Source organism: Nannobrachium achirus (genome assembly GCF_963921795.1).
Source record: "Nannobrachium achirus genome assembly, chromosome: 8".
Taxonomy (NCBI): Eukaryota; Metazoa; Chordata; class Actinopteri; order Myctophiformes; family Myctophidae; genus Nannobrachium; species Nannobrachium achirus.
Genome location: NC_137817.1, coordinates 45,297,360 through 45,310,455, shown reverse-complemented (window position 1 = coordinate 45,310,455; position 13,096 = coordinate 45,297,360). Strand labels below are relative to the sequence as shown.

At 46.0% G+C, this 13,096-nt stretch overlaps 1 protein-coding gene across 1 annotated transcript in view; it reads left to right on the top strand.

Annotated features, from left to right (window-relative positions):
* Window positions 1-7,212, top strand: part of chrd (chordin) — a gene marked incomplete at its 5' end in the record, with an annotated part of 24,361 nt that extends 17,149 nt beyond the window's left edge. Inside the window, 10 exons of the mRNA XM_080732316.1 lie at window positions 1-152; window positions 704-945; window positions 1,562-1,675; window positions 2,985-3,188; window positions 4,114-4,207; window positions 4,448-4,504; window positions 5,048-5,151; window positions 5,558-5,833; window positions 6,376-6,469; window positions 6,654-7,212. The exon at window positions 1-152 is cut by the window's left edge and continues 128 nt beyond it. Coding sequence (XP_080588442.1) covers window positions 1-152; window positions 704-945; window positions 1,562-1,675; window positions 2,985-3,188; window positions 4,114-4,207; window positions 4,448-4,504; window positions 5,048-5,151; window positions 5,558-5,833; window positions 6,376-6,469; window positions 6,654-6,709 — 1,393 coding nt within the window. The 3' untranslated portion in view covers window positions 6,710-7,212. The remainder of the gene's footprint in view (window positions 153-703; window positions 946-1,561; window positions 1,676-2,984; window positions 3,189-4,113; window positions 4,208-4,447; window positions 4,505-5,047; window positions 5,152-5,557; window positions 5,834-6,375; window positions 6,470-6,653) is intronic.
* Between the last annotated feature and the right edge of the window lie 5,884 nt (window positions 7,213-13,096).

Genomic DNA, 13,096 nt, shown 5'->3' with positions numbered 1-13,096 from the left:
CGGCAGCTGGAGCCGCATGGAGGCGCGCCACATCCACATGTTCCTGCAGAACGAGCTGTTCGTCAACGTGGCCACGGCGCACGTCCAGGACGGCGAGCTCCGCGGGCAGATCAGGGCGCTGCTCTACAGCGGCCTGGATGCCCCCAGACACGGTGAGAAGAGAGAGAGCGCTGAAGACAGATAGACTGGACAGACGGATAGATTTTCCTTAACGTGTCCTTCCGCAAAAAAGATCATAGTCTCAATCTCTTTGGCTTGAATCTGACACCGATTAACCCCGATTCTACAAATGCCTTCTGAATCCTTCTAAAGGGTTTGAAAAAAATGTTTCTATGAATCAGTGGTTCTCAAACTTTTTCATGTCAAGGACCCTATACATATATTATCTCAAAATATGGACCCACTCCCCAGAAGCAAATATTTGAGTTACAAATGTTCGCTTTAAAAAATATATATATATTCAAAGATTTGCACAAATTGTTGTGATTTAGATTTGATAGCAGCTCTACAAGCTCGTAACGGTTAAAGTGGTTAAAATCTAAAGAGGCACGAATGCCTTTCTAAAATAAATGGGTTAAAGTGTCCTTCTGCAATATAAAAAAATCACAATCTCAATCTCTATGGCTTGAATCTGACCCTGATTAATAGACTAATTCAGGCCTAATAACCTTATCCTCTCTCTCTCTCTCTCTCGCTCCATCAGAGCTCCCGGTGACGCTGGCGGGCCACTTTGTGTCCCCCCCGGTGAGGACGGGCACGGCGGGCCACGCCTGGGTGTCGGTGGACGAGCAGTGCCACCTGCACTACGAGATCGTGGTGACCGGGCTCAGCAAGAGCGACGACCTCACGGTCAGCGCGCACCTCCACGGCCTGGCCGAGATCGGCGAGATGGACGACCGCAGCGCCGCGCACAAGAGGCTGCTGACCGGCTTCTACGGCTCACAGGTATGTGGACACGTGCGCACACACTCACACACACATACACACACACACGCTCACAATAGTGTTGATTTTGACGGAAGATTTTGATAATGTTTTAGTCATATTTTAGTCATCTGAAGTAGTTTTAGTCGACTAAATATCATACGGTTTTAGTCGAATAAATCGACAGTTGGTTTCGTCGACTGAATTGTTTTTTTAATGGGCCTTGATGGCGTCATAAGGGCAGATTTTACACTGGGTTGCATGCCAAAAATACCAGATCTACTAGCTCACAGCTTGTAGATCTGCTGTCGCAACATCCAGGCGCAAACAAGCGTAAAATGACTTGTCTTTTAGTTCTACTGGATCTCTTCTCCACTAGTCCCTCCCCAACAGTTTAGTCTAGTTTTTAGTTGTTGACAAAATTGTCATCATAGCTTAGTTTTTATCTAGTTTTCATTGCGTTTTTGTCTGTGAAAAAAGGTAGTCGACGAACATTCTCCGTCATAGTTTTAGTCAACAAAATCACACACACACAAACACACACACGCGTATACACATACATTCACCTAAAACAATCGTTTTTCCCGATCGTTTCTTATGCTGTCTTTTTGTACCTCTCCTCTCCTCTCCTCCCAAGGCCCATGGAGTGTTGAAGGACATCAGCATGGACCTACTCAGACACCTGGACCGAGGCACGGCCTTCATCCAGGTCAGCACCAAGCTCAACCCCAGAGGAGAGATCCGCGGCAAGGTGAGCCTTTGAGAATAAGAAAACCCCCAATAAAAAACAGGGTTACAACGGCGCAGAAGCGTCGTTTCACACCTCGCCCACATGCCGGGCAACCACGAATCAGACAAGCGTGACTTATAGCCATTTTAAAACAAGTAACCGTTGACTCTCGGAGAAACAACTGTATTACCGCTTAACAGGACAACCGTTTTACAGCATGAAATCGATGTAATGCAACCTTGACAAGGTACATTTTTATCGGAGGCCAAGTGCTCGGCGAAGAAGACAATTTACCCCCCTCCTATTCAGTTCAGCTCGTTGACGGCTATGATTAACCTTTTTGATGTATTACCCTGGCCGCAGTGATGCGAGGGCAGCGTATTGTAATCATTCATTGCGTCTGTGACACACGGCAGCCTGAGTTGAATGAACAACTATTCCCCCCCAAAAAAAATTTGCATGAAGAGTGTTTCCGATCAGAGCAAACCACCCTGTGACAGAACCACATCCACATCTGATTAGGGGCAGAATAATACAATATTATTACTTCTGCTGTGACAGTTAAGTCGTTTCTCTAGAAATCACTTCCAGTGACGTGCAGAAGTCTTTTTCTTCCCTACAGAAAAAGTTCTTTTATAGATATATAACGCAAGATTAGTCTTTGTATTTAGTGATGATGACTGCATGTTACGACAAGAACCAGAGCAGAGAGGTAAAAAGGTGTGAAATTCAGGAGAAGGGCAGCCGTGAGGGAGAGTGTCCTCTGGACCTTGTTTATGTGTGCGTGATTGCTCACTTAGAGTAGCACTTGAGCCCACAGTCACAGTCACACACACACACGCACACACACTCAAATAAGACAGACCCACTTTCACTAGCAGGTGTTCGGCAGGCCAGCCCGCCAAGGGTTTTGTTGAGAAGCGAGAGTTTATTGGGGTGTGAAGAAGACACAACAACGCGCACGCACACACATGCTCAAGGAACCGGGGCAGTTTTTTAACACAAAGACATGCTTGCAGGTGTTCTGGTCTTTGTAAGCTAAACCCCCCCCCCCCCCCCCCCCCCCACACACACACACACACACAGTGTCAGCAGGGTCCAGCTTCGCTTTAATCGCAAACAGGTCCAACACATAAACAGCCATCTGCCCCCGGTGAGGCGAGCAGAAAGCAAAGGGAGCTGAATGCTCCATTTAGGAGCAATTAACATGTCAGCTTGACACCGGCAACGGGTCAGGTATGGTCAACAAATCAACCGCAATGTCCTAACCTTCTCCTTCCTTCCTTACCTCTCTTCTTTCCACCCTTCCTTTATGTTTCCTCTCCCATAGGTCCACATACCAAACAACTGCGAGTTCGGGACCAGGAGAGGCGACGGTGCGGCGTCGGAGGGCGGCGACGTGTCCGTGTCGCTGTCCCGGGACCCCGAGGAGCTGAAGAAAGACCCCCACACGTGCCACTTCGAGAGCCAGCACCACGCCCACGGCTCGCGCTGGACCCCCAACTACGACAAGTGTTTCTCCTGCAGTTGCCAGGTAAAAGGAGGGACAAAAAAGAGACTCCGTGGCCCCCGCTAGCCCCCATAACGTCACCGTCGGGCAGAAGCCTCGCAACTTCCGAGTTTCAAAATAGCGTGTTATTTCGTAAATGAAAGCCCTGCTTCGTCATGCAAGAGCGTTGCACGAAAGTAGTGAAAATAGCCGATCTACAAGCGCAACCGCAACTGCGCTTGTAGATCGGCTATTTTCACCGCTTTAACGCGTTTTTTTAACATAATAATAAAAATGGAACGGTTTTGGACATCCGAGGTTTCCACCCGAAGCGACGACATACAGAAAGGAAACACATGTCTCAGATCAAGCGCGGCGGCGTTGCGAGCGGCGAGCGCTGGGGATTACTGTAATGAATGGCTCTTGATCACTGCTTGCATTCCTGAAATTGACCTAAGCCACTGTGGAGTTCTTAAAGGTGGGAACGTGACATGGAAATATATCACTTTCCGCCGCGTTCCTGCGCTGCGAGGTCCTGCACCGTGAAATCGCTGGCAGCCGACGCTAAGGATCTATCAAGGCGCTTTTAAACATGTCATTTCGCGCACGTTGCGTCAGATCGCATTCCTCCTCGCGAACAGAAAGGGGGATTCGGGGATTTGGTGGTGGGGGGGGGGGGTTGTATTGTTGTGTGTTTTGCGGCGTAACATTCGTAAATAAAATAATGAATTGTAATAACAAAGGAAAAAGAAACGATACACGTGAAACATCGGCCAAGTTTCCCCTTTAAGAATCGAAATATTATTTCCTCTTTAAGAATCGAAATATTTGTTGGCTGAAGGATCTATGAACATGTTTTGTGAATTATGCTGAATGATTTTTAGGTTTCTTTTCTTCATACTAATGTAAAAAATGCATTGTGATGTCCTAATGATAACCTTTTCCTCTGTCTGTCTCTCTGTCCGTATAGAAGCGTACAGTCATCTGTGATCCACTCATCTGTCCAGTTCTGACCTGCTCTCGCACCATCCAGCCCGACGACAAGTGCTGCCCCATCTGTGACGGTGAGCGAAAGAGAGACCGAAAAGACAGAAACTTACATAGAGAGCGATTCTGTGTATAATAATAAGTCTCTGTAGCTTGTGGAACCAATGCTAACGCTATATGTGAGCGTGCGTCTTTAGGCACTGCTGCTTGTTTTCATCCCGTGGGTCGCAGTCAGTCTCGAAGGGGGGCTTCCCGCAGAAGTCGTTAAGTTGAAAACTAATCCCTTTTTATGTCGCCATTTCCTTCTTCCTGTGCAGAGAGGAAGGAGCCCAAGGACACCAAAGCTCCCGAGAAAACAGAGGAACACCCTGAAGGTAGGTGCCATCTCTCTCTCTCTCTCTCTCTCTCTCTCTCTCTCTCTCTCTCTGCCTATGCAAGCTCTCAATCCATCTCTGGCTCTCCCTCTCTAGTGCAGTGTTTCTCAAACTTGTACATTTCAAGGTCTCCCCTTAACGCTGACAGTGTACAAATGGAACCAAATGAACCTGTTAGGGTTCATTTGGTTCCATTTGTACACTGTCAGCGTTACAGACTTGTATGGGTCAATTTGGACCCCCATAAAAGAACCTACAGGGTCCCTGGAATCCACTTTGAGAACCACTGCTCTAGTGCATGTCTCTCGCATGCCTTCTGTTTCTCAGTTCATCTCTGCCTGGCGGTTTCTCTCTTCCGTCATTCTCTCCCCCTCTAGCCTTTGTTGGTATTCCTAAAGCTCTCCCCTCTGTGTTTGATTCTTCGTTCTCTCTGTCTCTCTGTTCTTGCCTGCAGATACAAGCTAACTTGTTATGACTCAGCTCTTTTACAGTTTATCCTCGCTGACCCCTCTCTCTCTCTCTCTCTCTCTGTCTCTCTCCTAGGTTGTTACTTTGAAGGAGACCAGAAGATGCACGCCCCCGGGACCACGTGGCATCCGTTCGTACCTCCCTTCGGCTACATAAAGTGCGCCGTTTGCACCTGCAAGGTAAAGCTATACCGCCACCGCCGCCAACAAGAAAAAGGGGGCGCAAGCTTTTCTTGCTCCCACCTTCCCTTGTGCTTGTCTCACACTCGAGAGGGATTCGTTTATGACAAAAGATATATTTTTTTTTAATTACACATTTTTTAAATGTTGTAGAAGTTCCATAAATAAAAAATACTACTAATTGAGAAGTAGTGAAAATAAAAATAAATATCTACAAGCTTGCAGATCGGCTATTTTGACTAGTTTGTGTCCCCGGGCAAAACGTCTATAATCTCTATTTCCGGTCTCGACCTGAAAAGTTTGGGATCCACCGGCTTATCGAGATTCGAACCACAAAGTGCGTCTTTCCCAACAAACTCTCCCTCCTCCTAACCTTCCGAAATTCTCTTCCTCCGCTATCCTTTAGGGGTCGACAGGGGAGGTGCACTGCGAGAAGGTGACCTGTCCGGCGCTGAAGTGCGCGCGGCCGGTGCGACGCAACCCCACCGACTGCTGCAAGGAGTGTCCCGAGGAGGAGAAGCCCGCGGCCGCTGCCTCCCCGGCGGCGCCCGGCGAGCTGATGCAGGCGGACGGCGCGTCGCGCCAATGCCGCTTTGGCAAGAACTACTACCAGAACAGCGACAACTGGCACCCCCGCGTGCACGTGGTCGGAGAGATGAAGTGCATCAACTGCTGGTGTGATGTAAGTAGTAGTGTGCGAGAGAGAGAGAGTCCATCTGGTCTACAGCTGTGTCTCGAAAAATGAGAATATTGTGGACATTTTCATTAGTTTCTGTGATTCCGTAAAAAAAAAAAAAATCATATATCGTCGTTGTCGGGTGGAAACCTTGTTTCTCCAAGTGTCAAATGTGTAGGTTTTTTTCACAAAGTAAAGCCCTGCTTCATCGTACAAGGCCGTTGCACAAAAGTAGTGAAAACAGCTGATCTACAAGCACACAACGCCTCGCACCGCAAGGCATTGTGTGCTTGTAGATCAGCTGTTTTCACTAGTTTAAATCATTTTTAAAATGAAAAAATGCAAAACGAACGGTTTTGGACATACAAGGTTTTCACCCGACAACAACGATATTGTAGATACATGCGGATCATTCCGCATTCAATGAAATATTCCAAAAAAAAAGTCTTTATTTGGATATATCGAGTCGATTCACTGCACTAGGAGAAGCATTCATGTATTTAACCTCCTTCTCTATCTCTCTTCTCTCTCTCTCTCTCTCTTTCCAGAATGGAGTAACAAAGTGTCAGAGAAAACAGTGTCCGGTTCTGACGTGCAGCAACATCATCCGCAGAGAGGGCAAGTGCTGTCCCGAGTGTATAGGTGAGACACGCGCACACACACACACACACACACACACACACACACACACACACACACACACACACACACACACACACATACACAGCGCGCGCACGACCAACGCGCACCAATGAATGTTTGTTTTCTCATGCCTCCTTGAATTGAGTTGTACTAAATTGATTATTTTCTTGTTTTTTAACCATAGATTCCAAAGAGGATGAGGAGAAGATTCCAGACAAAAGGCGGAGCTGGAGACACTGAGCCTGGGACTCTAATCCCCCCTCCCCCCTCCTTGCCCACCGTTCCACCCTGCCTCCCGTTCAGCTGAACCCAGACCTGCACACTGGGATACAGTGGGATAGGCCCCCCACCCCCCCATGCCCACCCTGTAATCAGCCTCTGGATTGTAACGAACACCGACGAAGGAGAGAAGGAGGAAGGAAGAAAGGACATTACGCTTAATAATAAAGAGAAGAGAAAGAGAGAGAGAGAGCGTGAGAAAGTTTCTCTTTTTCCAGAGACTCTCGCTTCGAGAAAGAGAACAAAAATAAAAGGAAGCCATTTTGGAACTGGGAGCCGGGGACGGAACGAAACGCTCTACCTTGCTGCCTCTTCTTCTTCGTTCTCCTGCTCCTGCACTCGTCTCTTTTGTTCGCGTTCATGTTTTATTTTTTTAATTTTGTCGTCGTTCTGTTTTGTTTTGTTCTGTTCCGTTTCGCTAAAACACACGCAAGAAAGAAGAAGAAAAAAAAACATATTCTCTAGCATAGGACATGGCTGTGTTTGGTTGGAAAGGTGAACATGGTGTCGACTGTAAAACGGTTCTGGTTGATTATTGTTGACAGGACTTCTGTATGAAGTACAGCCTGAGTTAGGCTTCGGCCTTCATTTGTACTCTGTCGCACAATGGTGGCGCTCTACGAACTGATCATCAAGCTGACATTGTACTATGGAATATGAATTAGGAGATGGTCAATGTGTGTGTATGTATGTGTGTGTGCGTGTGTGTGTGTGTGTGTGTGCGCGCGCGTGTGTGTGTGTGTGTGTGTGTGTGTGTGTGTGTGTGTGTGTGTGTGTGTGTGTGTGTGTGTGTGTGTGTGTGTGTGTGTGTGTGTGTGTGTGTGTTTTCCACTCGTAGAGTGTACCCCTAATCCGCTGTGCAGACATACAAGGCAATAAACTTGCTGGGTGGCAAGGTGGGGCTCAAGAAACTATAAAACACACATGCATGCACAGTACACACACACACACACACACACACGCACGCACACACACACACACACACACACACACACACACACACACACACCCTCAAAAGCTCAAACAAGCATTGTTTCTAGCACGTGCCGGTCCCTCAACACACAGCCCGCCCTTTCATTAAAATACGACCGCATAATAACGTGGCGCGTTTGCAGGGAGATGAACAGAATCCACATGAAAGAGCTCACTGATGCATTTCAATAGAACATTCATGGATGTCTTCCCTCCAGTGAGTCGCCACCAGGACATTCATTTTTAATGTCCCCTGCCATCTCTTTGTTGTTTTATTTGTTTTTTTTATACATTTCAGTATTTGTTATAGTGTTATTTTATGGATTTCTATCAGTGTTGTTGTTATGAATTATGATGCCAGTTTGTATTTTGTATTTATTGAAAGTGTGTGGAGGGAAAACAAATAAAATACTTTCGTAATAATGCCAAAAGAAAAGACAATGGACTTCTATTATTCATGCCCTTCATTGCTTCATCTTCATATAGTTTACTTTCTACCAGCATTTATTCATCCCTCCAATTCAATGCATTTCAACTCAAAGGGGCTTCACTGGCGTCAGACTCTTGTTTACACTTGTTTGCAAGTGTGAAATGAATCAAAACTAAGAACTGCAAACAATTAGAAATGTGTAAACAGCTATGTCACAATGAAACTTAGAAACACTAGCTTACAAAGCCACGAAAACTTTGAATTTGCTGTTAGAAATAGTTCTACATGAGCAAGAACAACCTGGTGTAAAGGTGGCTCTTCGCCGCGCAGATTCGGACGCGATTCGGCGACGGAAGAAGTCGGAAACCGTCTGCTGCCGACATTGTCGGAAAGAGATGCTTGCTGTCGATAAAGCGTTGATGAAGAACTGAGCATGTTCAGTCATTTGCCGTCCTTGCTGCTAGGGGTTGGCAGTGATCACCCGTGCTTAACTTTGTCGCCGGTAAGGGGAGCACACTTTTGGGACTCATGGATGCGCACGCGACATTTTGCAGTTTTTTTGTTTGGGTACAGTAGGGTGTCTTAGCGTGATTCCAACTAGTGCGGGCGTGCGTGTGCATGGTGCGGGCTATGTCATTTCTTTCTATGTCATGGCTGCCAGTTCCCACCTGATGTCATGTGGGAGTTCAGACATCTCCAGACCGTAATGATTAGCTGCTAGCTTGCATAACATCTTCAGGCTAGGATTTAATTCTATGATGTACAGGTCAACAGAAATGAGGTTGATTCCTTTGGATCCTCCATAGCACCATGGATCCTTCATGGATCCTCCATGGATGATAATACAATCTCCCACCATGCAACAGCACATCCCAAACATCCTACAGGGGTCTTTCCCCTTGGGCTCAACCTGCTTCCAGGAAAAGGTCTCTGGGCTGAATTTCCACAGATCATTTAAGGACTGGTTCACTGCCCTGCCACCAAATATGTACAGCTCTCCATTGTAGGCAAAGGCTGAATGACAACTGCGTTGTTCTGGGAGAAGGTGTCCAGAAGGCTTGCTCAGCCAGCAGTTGGTCTCTGTGTCAAACACTCTGATGCTGTGGTAGTAGCCGCATCCAAATCCCCCAAATACAAACATCTTCGTCCCGATGATGGTGGCAGAGTGACCTGCTGAAGCAGGTGGTCGAGTTCCTCTGGTGTTAATTAAAGACCAGACCATTATGGTGGTGTTCAACTTGTCTATGACATTAGTCCATCTAGTCAGCTGGGTGTTTCCTCCATGCACATACATGACCTTCCCCAGGACACAGGCTGAGTGGTAGCGCCTTGCTTCTGGAATATTCCCAGAAATATTGGGGTTGAACCAGCTGTGGGTGTCAACATCAAAGGCATAAAGCACATTGCAGTAAGGATACCCTCCACCCCAGATGTAGACAATCCTTTCTATGAGCACAGCTGTGTGGCCATAGCGACTGGAGGGAACCTCCAAGGGATGTTGTCCTCTTCCATTTGTCACTGGGGGCAACTTCCTCCAACGCAAAGACAATGTGTTGAAGATTTGGACTTTAATCTGACCCCTGTTCTGGTAGCCGTTGTATCCTCCAAATGAGTACAGCTTGTGTCCGACTACCACAGCAGCATGGTAGAAAATCCTAGGTCCTCCTTTCAGATCTATCGTCCAGTGAAACATTTCACACACCAGCACCACTTTGTGAATCAGTGCACTAATTTAGAGAAGAGCTTGTTTAAAGGTAAGGCAATTCGTTCCTATAAGTTGCTGAATGGTGTTGTGTTTGAAAATACATTAACCCCATTTAAAAGTACAATTGCATCTGATGTAATAATGATGTGGTGATCACATTGCGTGTTGACATCATTAGTTTAGTATGTCATTGTCTCCGTCTGTCTGGACGAGTACACTTTTTTACAGTCTATGGGTTTGCTGCTCTGACATCACTCTCTGACATCAATGTGATATCAGGGGAACCACTCTAACAGAATGGGTTTTCCGCTCTGACATCACACTCTGACATCACTGTGATGTCATGGGAACCACACTAACAGAATCCCTTTTGTGCCCATATATGGGAATGCCCATATATGGAGGCCACTCAGCCACATACCACACAAGCAGAATCCATATATGGCCAAGACAGATTCTTCTTTATTCATCACAAAGTCTTTGCCTTCATCAATTAATGTTCAATTAATGTTTAAGTAGCCTAACTATCACTAGTAAGACACCTCAGGGCAACATGCTACCTCGCCCTATCCACCTGTTTCCGCGGGAGTTTACTGGAGATTATTTGGACCTGTTTGCGCCACACTTCCGGTTTAACAGCAGACATACAAGCTCTCGTCGCGTCGCAGATGCAGCCTGTTGTGAGCTTGTAGATCACACTCGGCTGCGGCGCCGGAAGCTCGGTACAGCGTCTGCGCAATGCACTATGGGGCGTTGGAAACTCGTGGATACATCATTGGCCATCTGGCCAGTGATGTATATCGGACCAGTTATATATGGAGATCCATGTACTGTATATAGTACCCTTTTATGCCTATACATGGAGATCCCTGTCTGAACCAGCCGCTCTGATATGGGCTGTCTTCCTCCATATATGGGTATTCCCATATGAAGTCCTGTTAGATATGGGCTTAACATTTATGACATCAGGGACCTCCATATATCAGCATAAAAGGGAATCTGTTAGAGTGGTTCCCATGACATCACAACATACAATATATTTTATGCCCATACATGGAGATCCCTATCTGAACCAGCCACACAAATACGGGCCATGTCTTGGCCATCTGGCCAGTCATATCGATGACATCAGGGATCTTCATATATGGGCATAAAAGGGATCATTTCTGGGGAATACCCATATACCGGTATGGACTTTTACATAGGTGATGTCACCTGTGATATCACCTGTGATGTCACAGTGATGTGTCAAGGGAACCAACCAATAGACAGTAAAACGTGTACACACACACACGGCTTCACGTCTACATGCGGACAAGCTGTGACATTTTTAATTCCTGGAGGTGTGACTGGACCCAGCAGGTGCCACCATCGTCCAGCACTTGGACACCACTAGACCCCCGGGCGCGCGCCTGTGACACTCCACCCCTGCTCCAGTTTTGTGCACAAGAAGTGAGTCCACGACGATCTGTCACAAAGTTACATCGGTCGCAATTAATTAAGTCTGTTAGTTCAGAGTTCAAATAAATTCATATACAACCATAATATGGGTCGTACATGGTCTGTTTTTAGATCTGTTTTATCCAGTCAGTTCTATGCCCAGGATGAGTGCTCATAGGCGAGTAGGATTAGTGAGTTGACTCGGTGACCGAAAAAAAAGAAAGAAAGAAAAAAGAAAAAAAGAAACATTGACAAATTGGCCCATAATATGGTTGCATATGAATTCATGTGAACTAATTAACTAATTAATTCTAGGTACTCCAACATTAATTGAATAATAATAATAATGATAATAAGGGTAATAATAATAATAATAATAAATGTTATTTGTAACACACTTTACATTTGAAGCAAATCTCAAAGTGCTACATTAAAAGGAAGACTGGCTAAGACTAAGATAATAATAAAAACTAAAAACAAAGAATTGAAAAAAACAAGGATTTCTTGATGAATTAATGATGATGAATTAATGCCTAACACGACCACACACGTGATAATGATTCCCCCCAGGGGAGTGCCGCGGCCCCGTTATCACGTGCAGGGACGTGTTAACTGCTTACCATGGTAACCGATCGATTCCTCGCGGATACTACATCTGCAGACTTCCGGCTCCCATTGAATTGTCACCCTGGCAGCAGAAACAAGGATAGGCCTATATCTCCACTTCTTTTCCCATATCGCCCGTTTGGTCAAAACGGCCTGTTTTCTATAGACCATAACGTACAAACTGATGATTGTGGTTCTATTTTATCTTCTCCGCGTGAAAGAAAAGACCTTCGACGGTTGTGGACGGGAACACCCGCGCACACAACCCATGCCGCCACCGAAAATCAGGTAAATAAAATTACAGTAAATCTACATTAGTTAGGCAAAACTATGGCGATGCATAGTTAATCATGAGTTAAGTGTTAATTAAGTGACACCAATGTAGTATGAATTTACCGCTTATTGTAAGTGTTACCGCTCTTATGTGTTCAGGTTGGATGGTAACGGGATTGGATTGTCATTGGTGTTCATATGTTCTCTTCCTACGGAGAGAACTGATTGCAATAACAACCAGGCATCAAGTGAAAACAGGAGGGGGCCTATAGTATAGACCCTGTGGGACACTGTCAATTAAGTGTAATAGGGTTCAAGTGGTTAAAATATTTTTTTTTGTGATTGAAATAGGCCTAAGTTCTGTTTTCTATTAATAATAACATTTAAAGTGTGGTTTTCAATTTCTCCTTTTCGTCTCAATTTCTCTTTCATTCTCTCTCTCTCTCTCTCTCTCTCTCTCTCTCTCTCTCTCTCTCTCTCTCTCTCTGACTGTGTTCTTCATCCAGCCGCCCCTTCTCTGATAGTTTTTTCTTCCTCCCTCACTCCGTCCAGCTGGAACTGACAAAAGGAGCAAATGTGAGGAGCAGATAGGCTACAACTTGCCCTCCTTTTTCTGTCACTCTGTTTCTCTCTCTCTTCAACCACCTCTCCTCTCCTCTCCCACATTCACCACATGTTCAGAGTTGTCCCTGGTCTACTTTACCCCCCCCCCCACACACACACACGCACACCAACCACATGCAGGGGACAGACTGGAACATAAACACAAATTCTCAGACGTATGCATGAATTGCACACACACACACACACACACACACACACACACACACACACACACACACACACACACACACACACACACACACACACACACACACACACACACACACACACACACACACACACACACACACACACACTG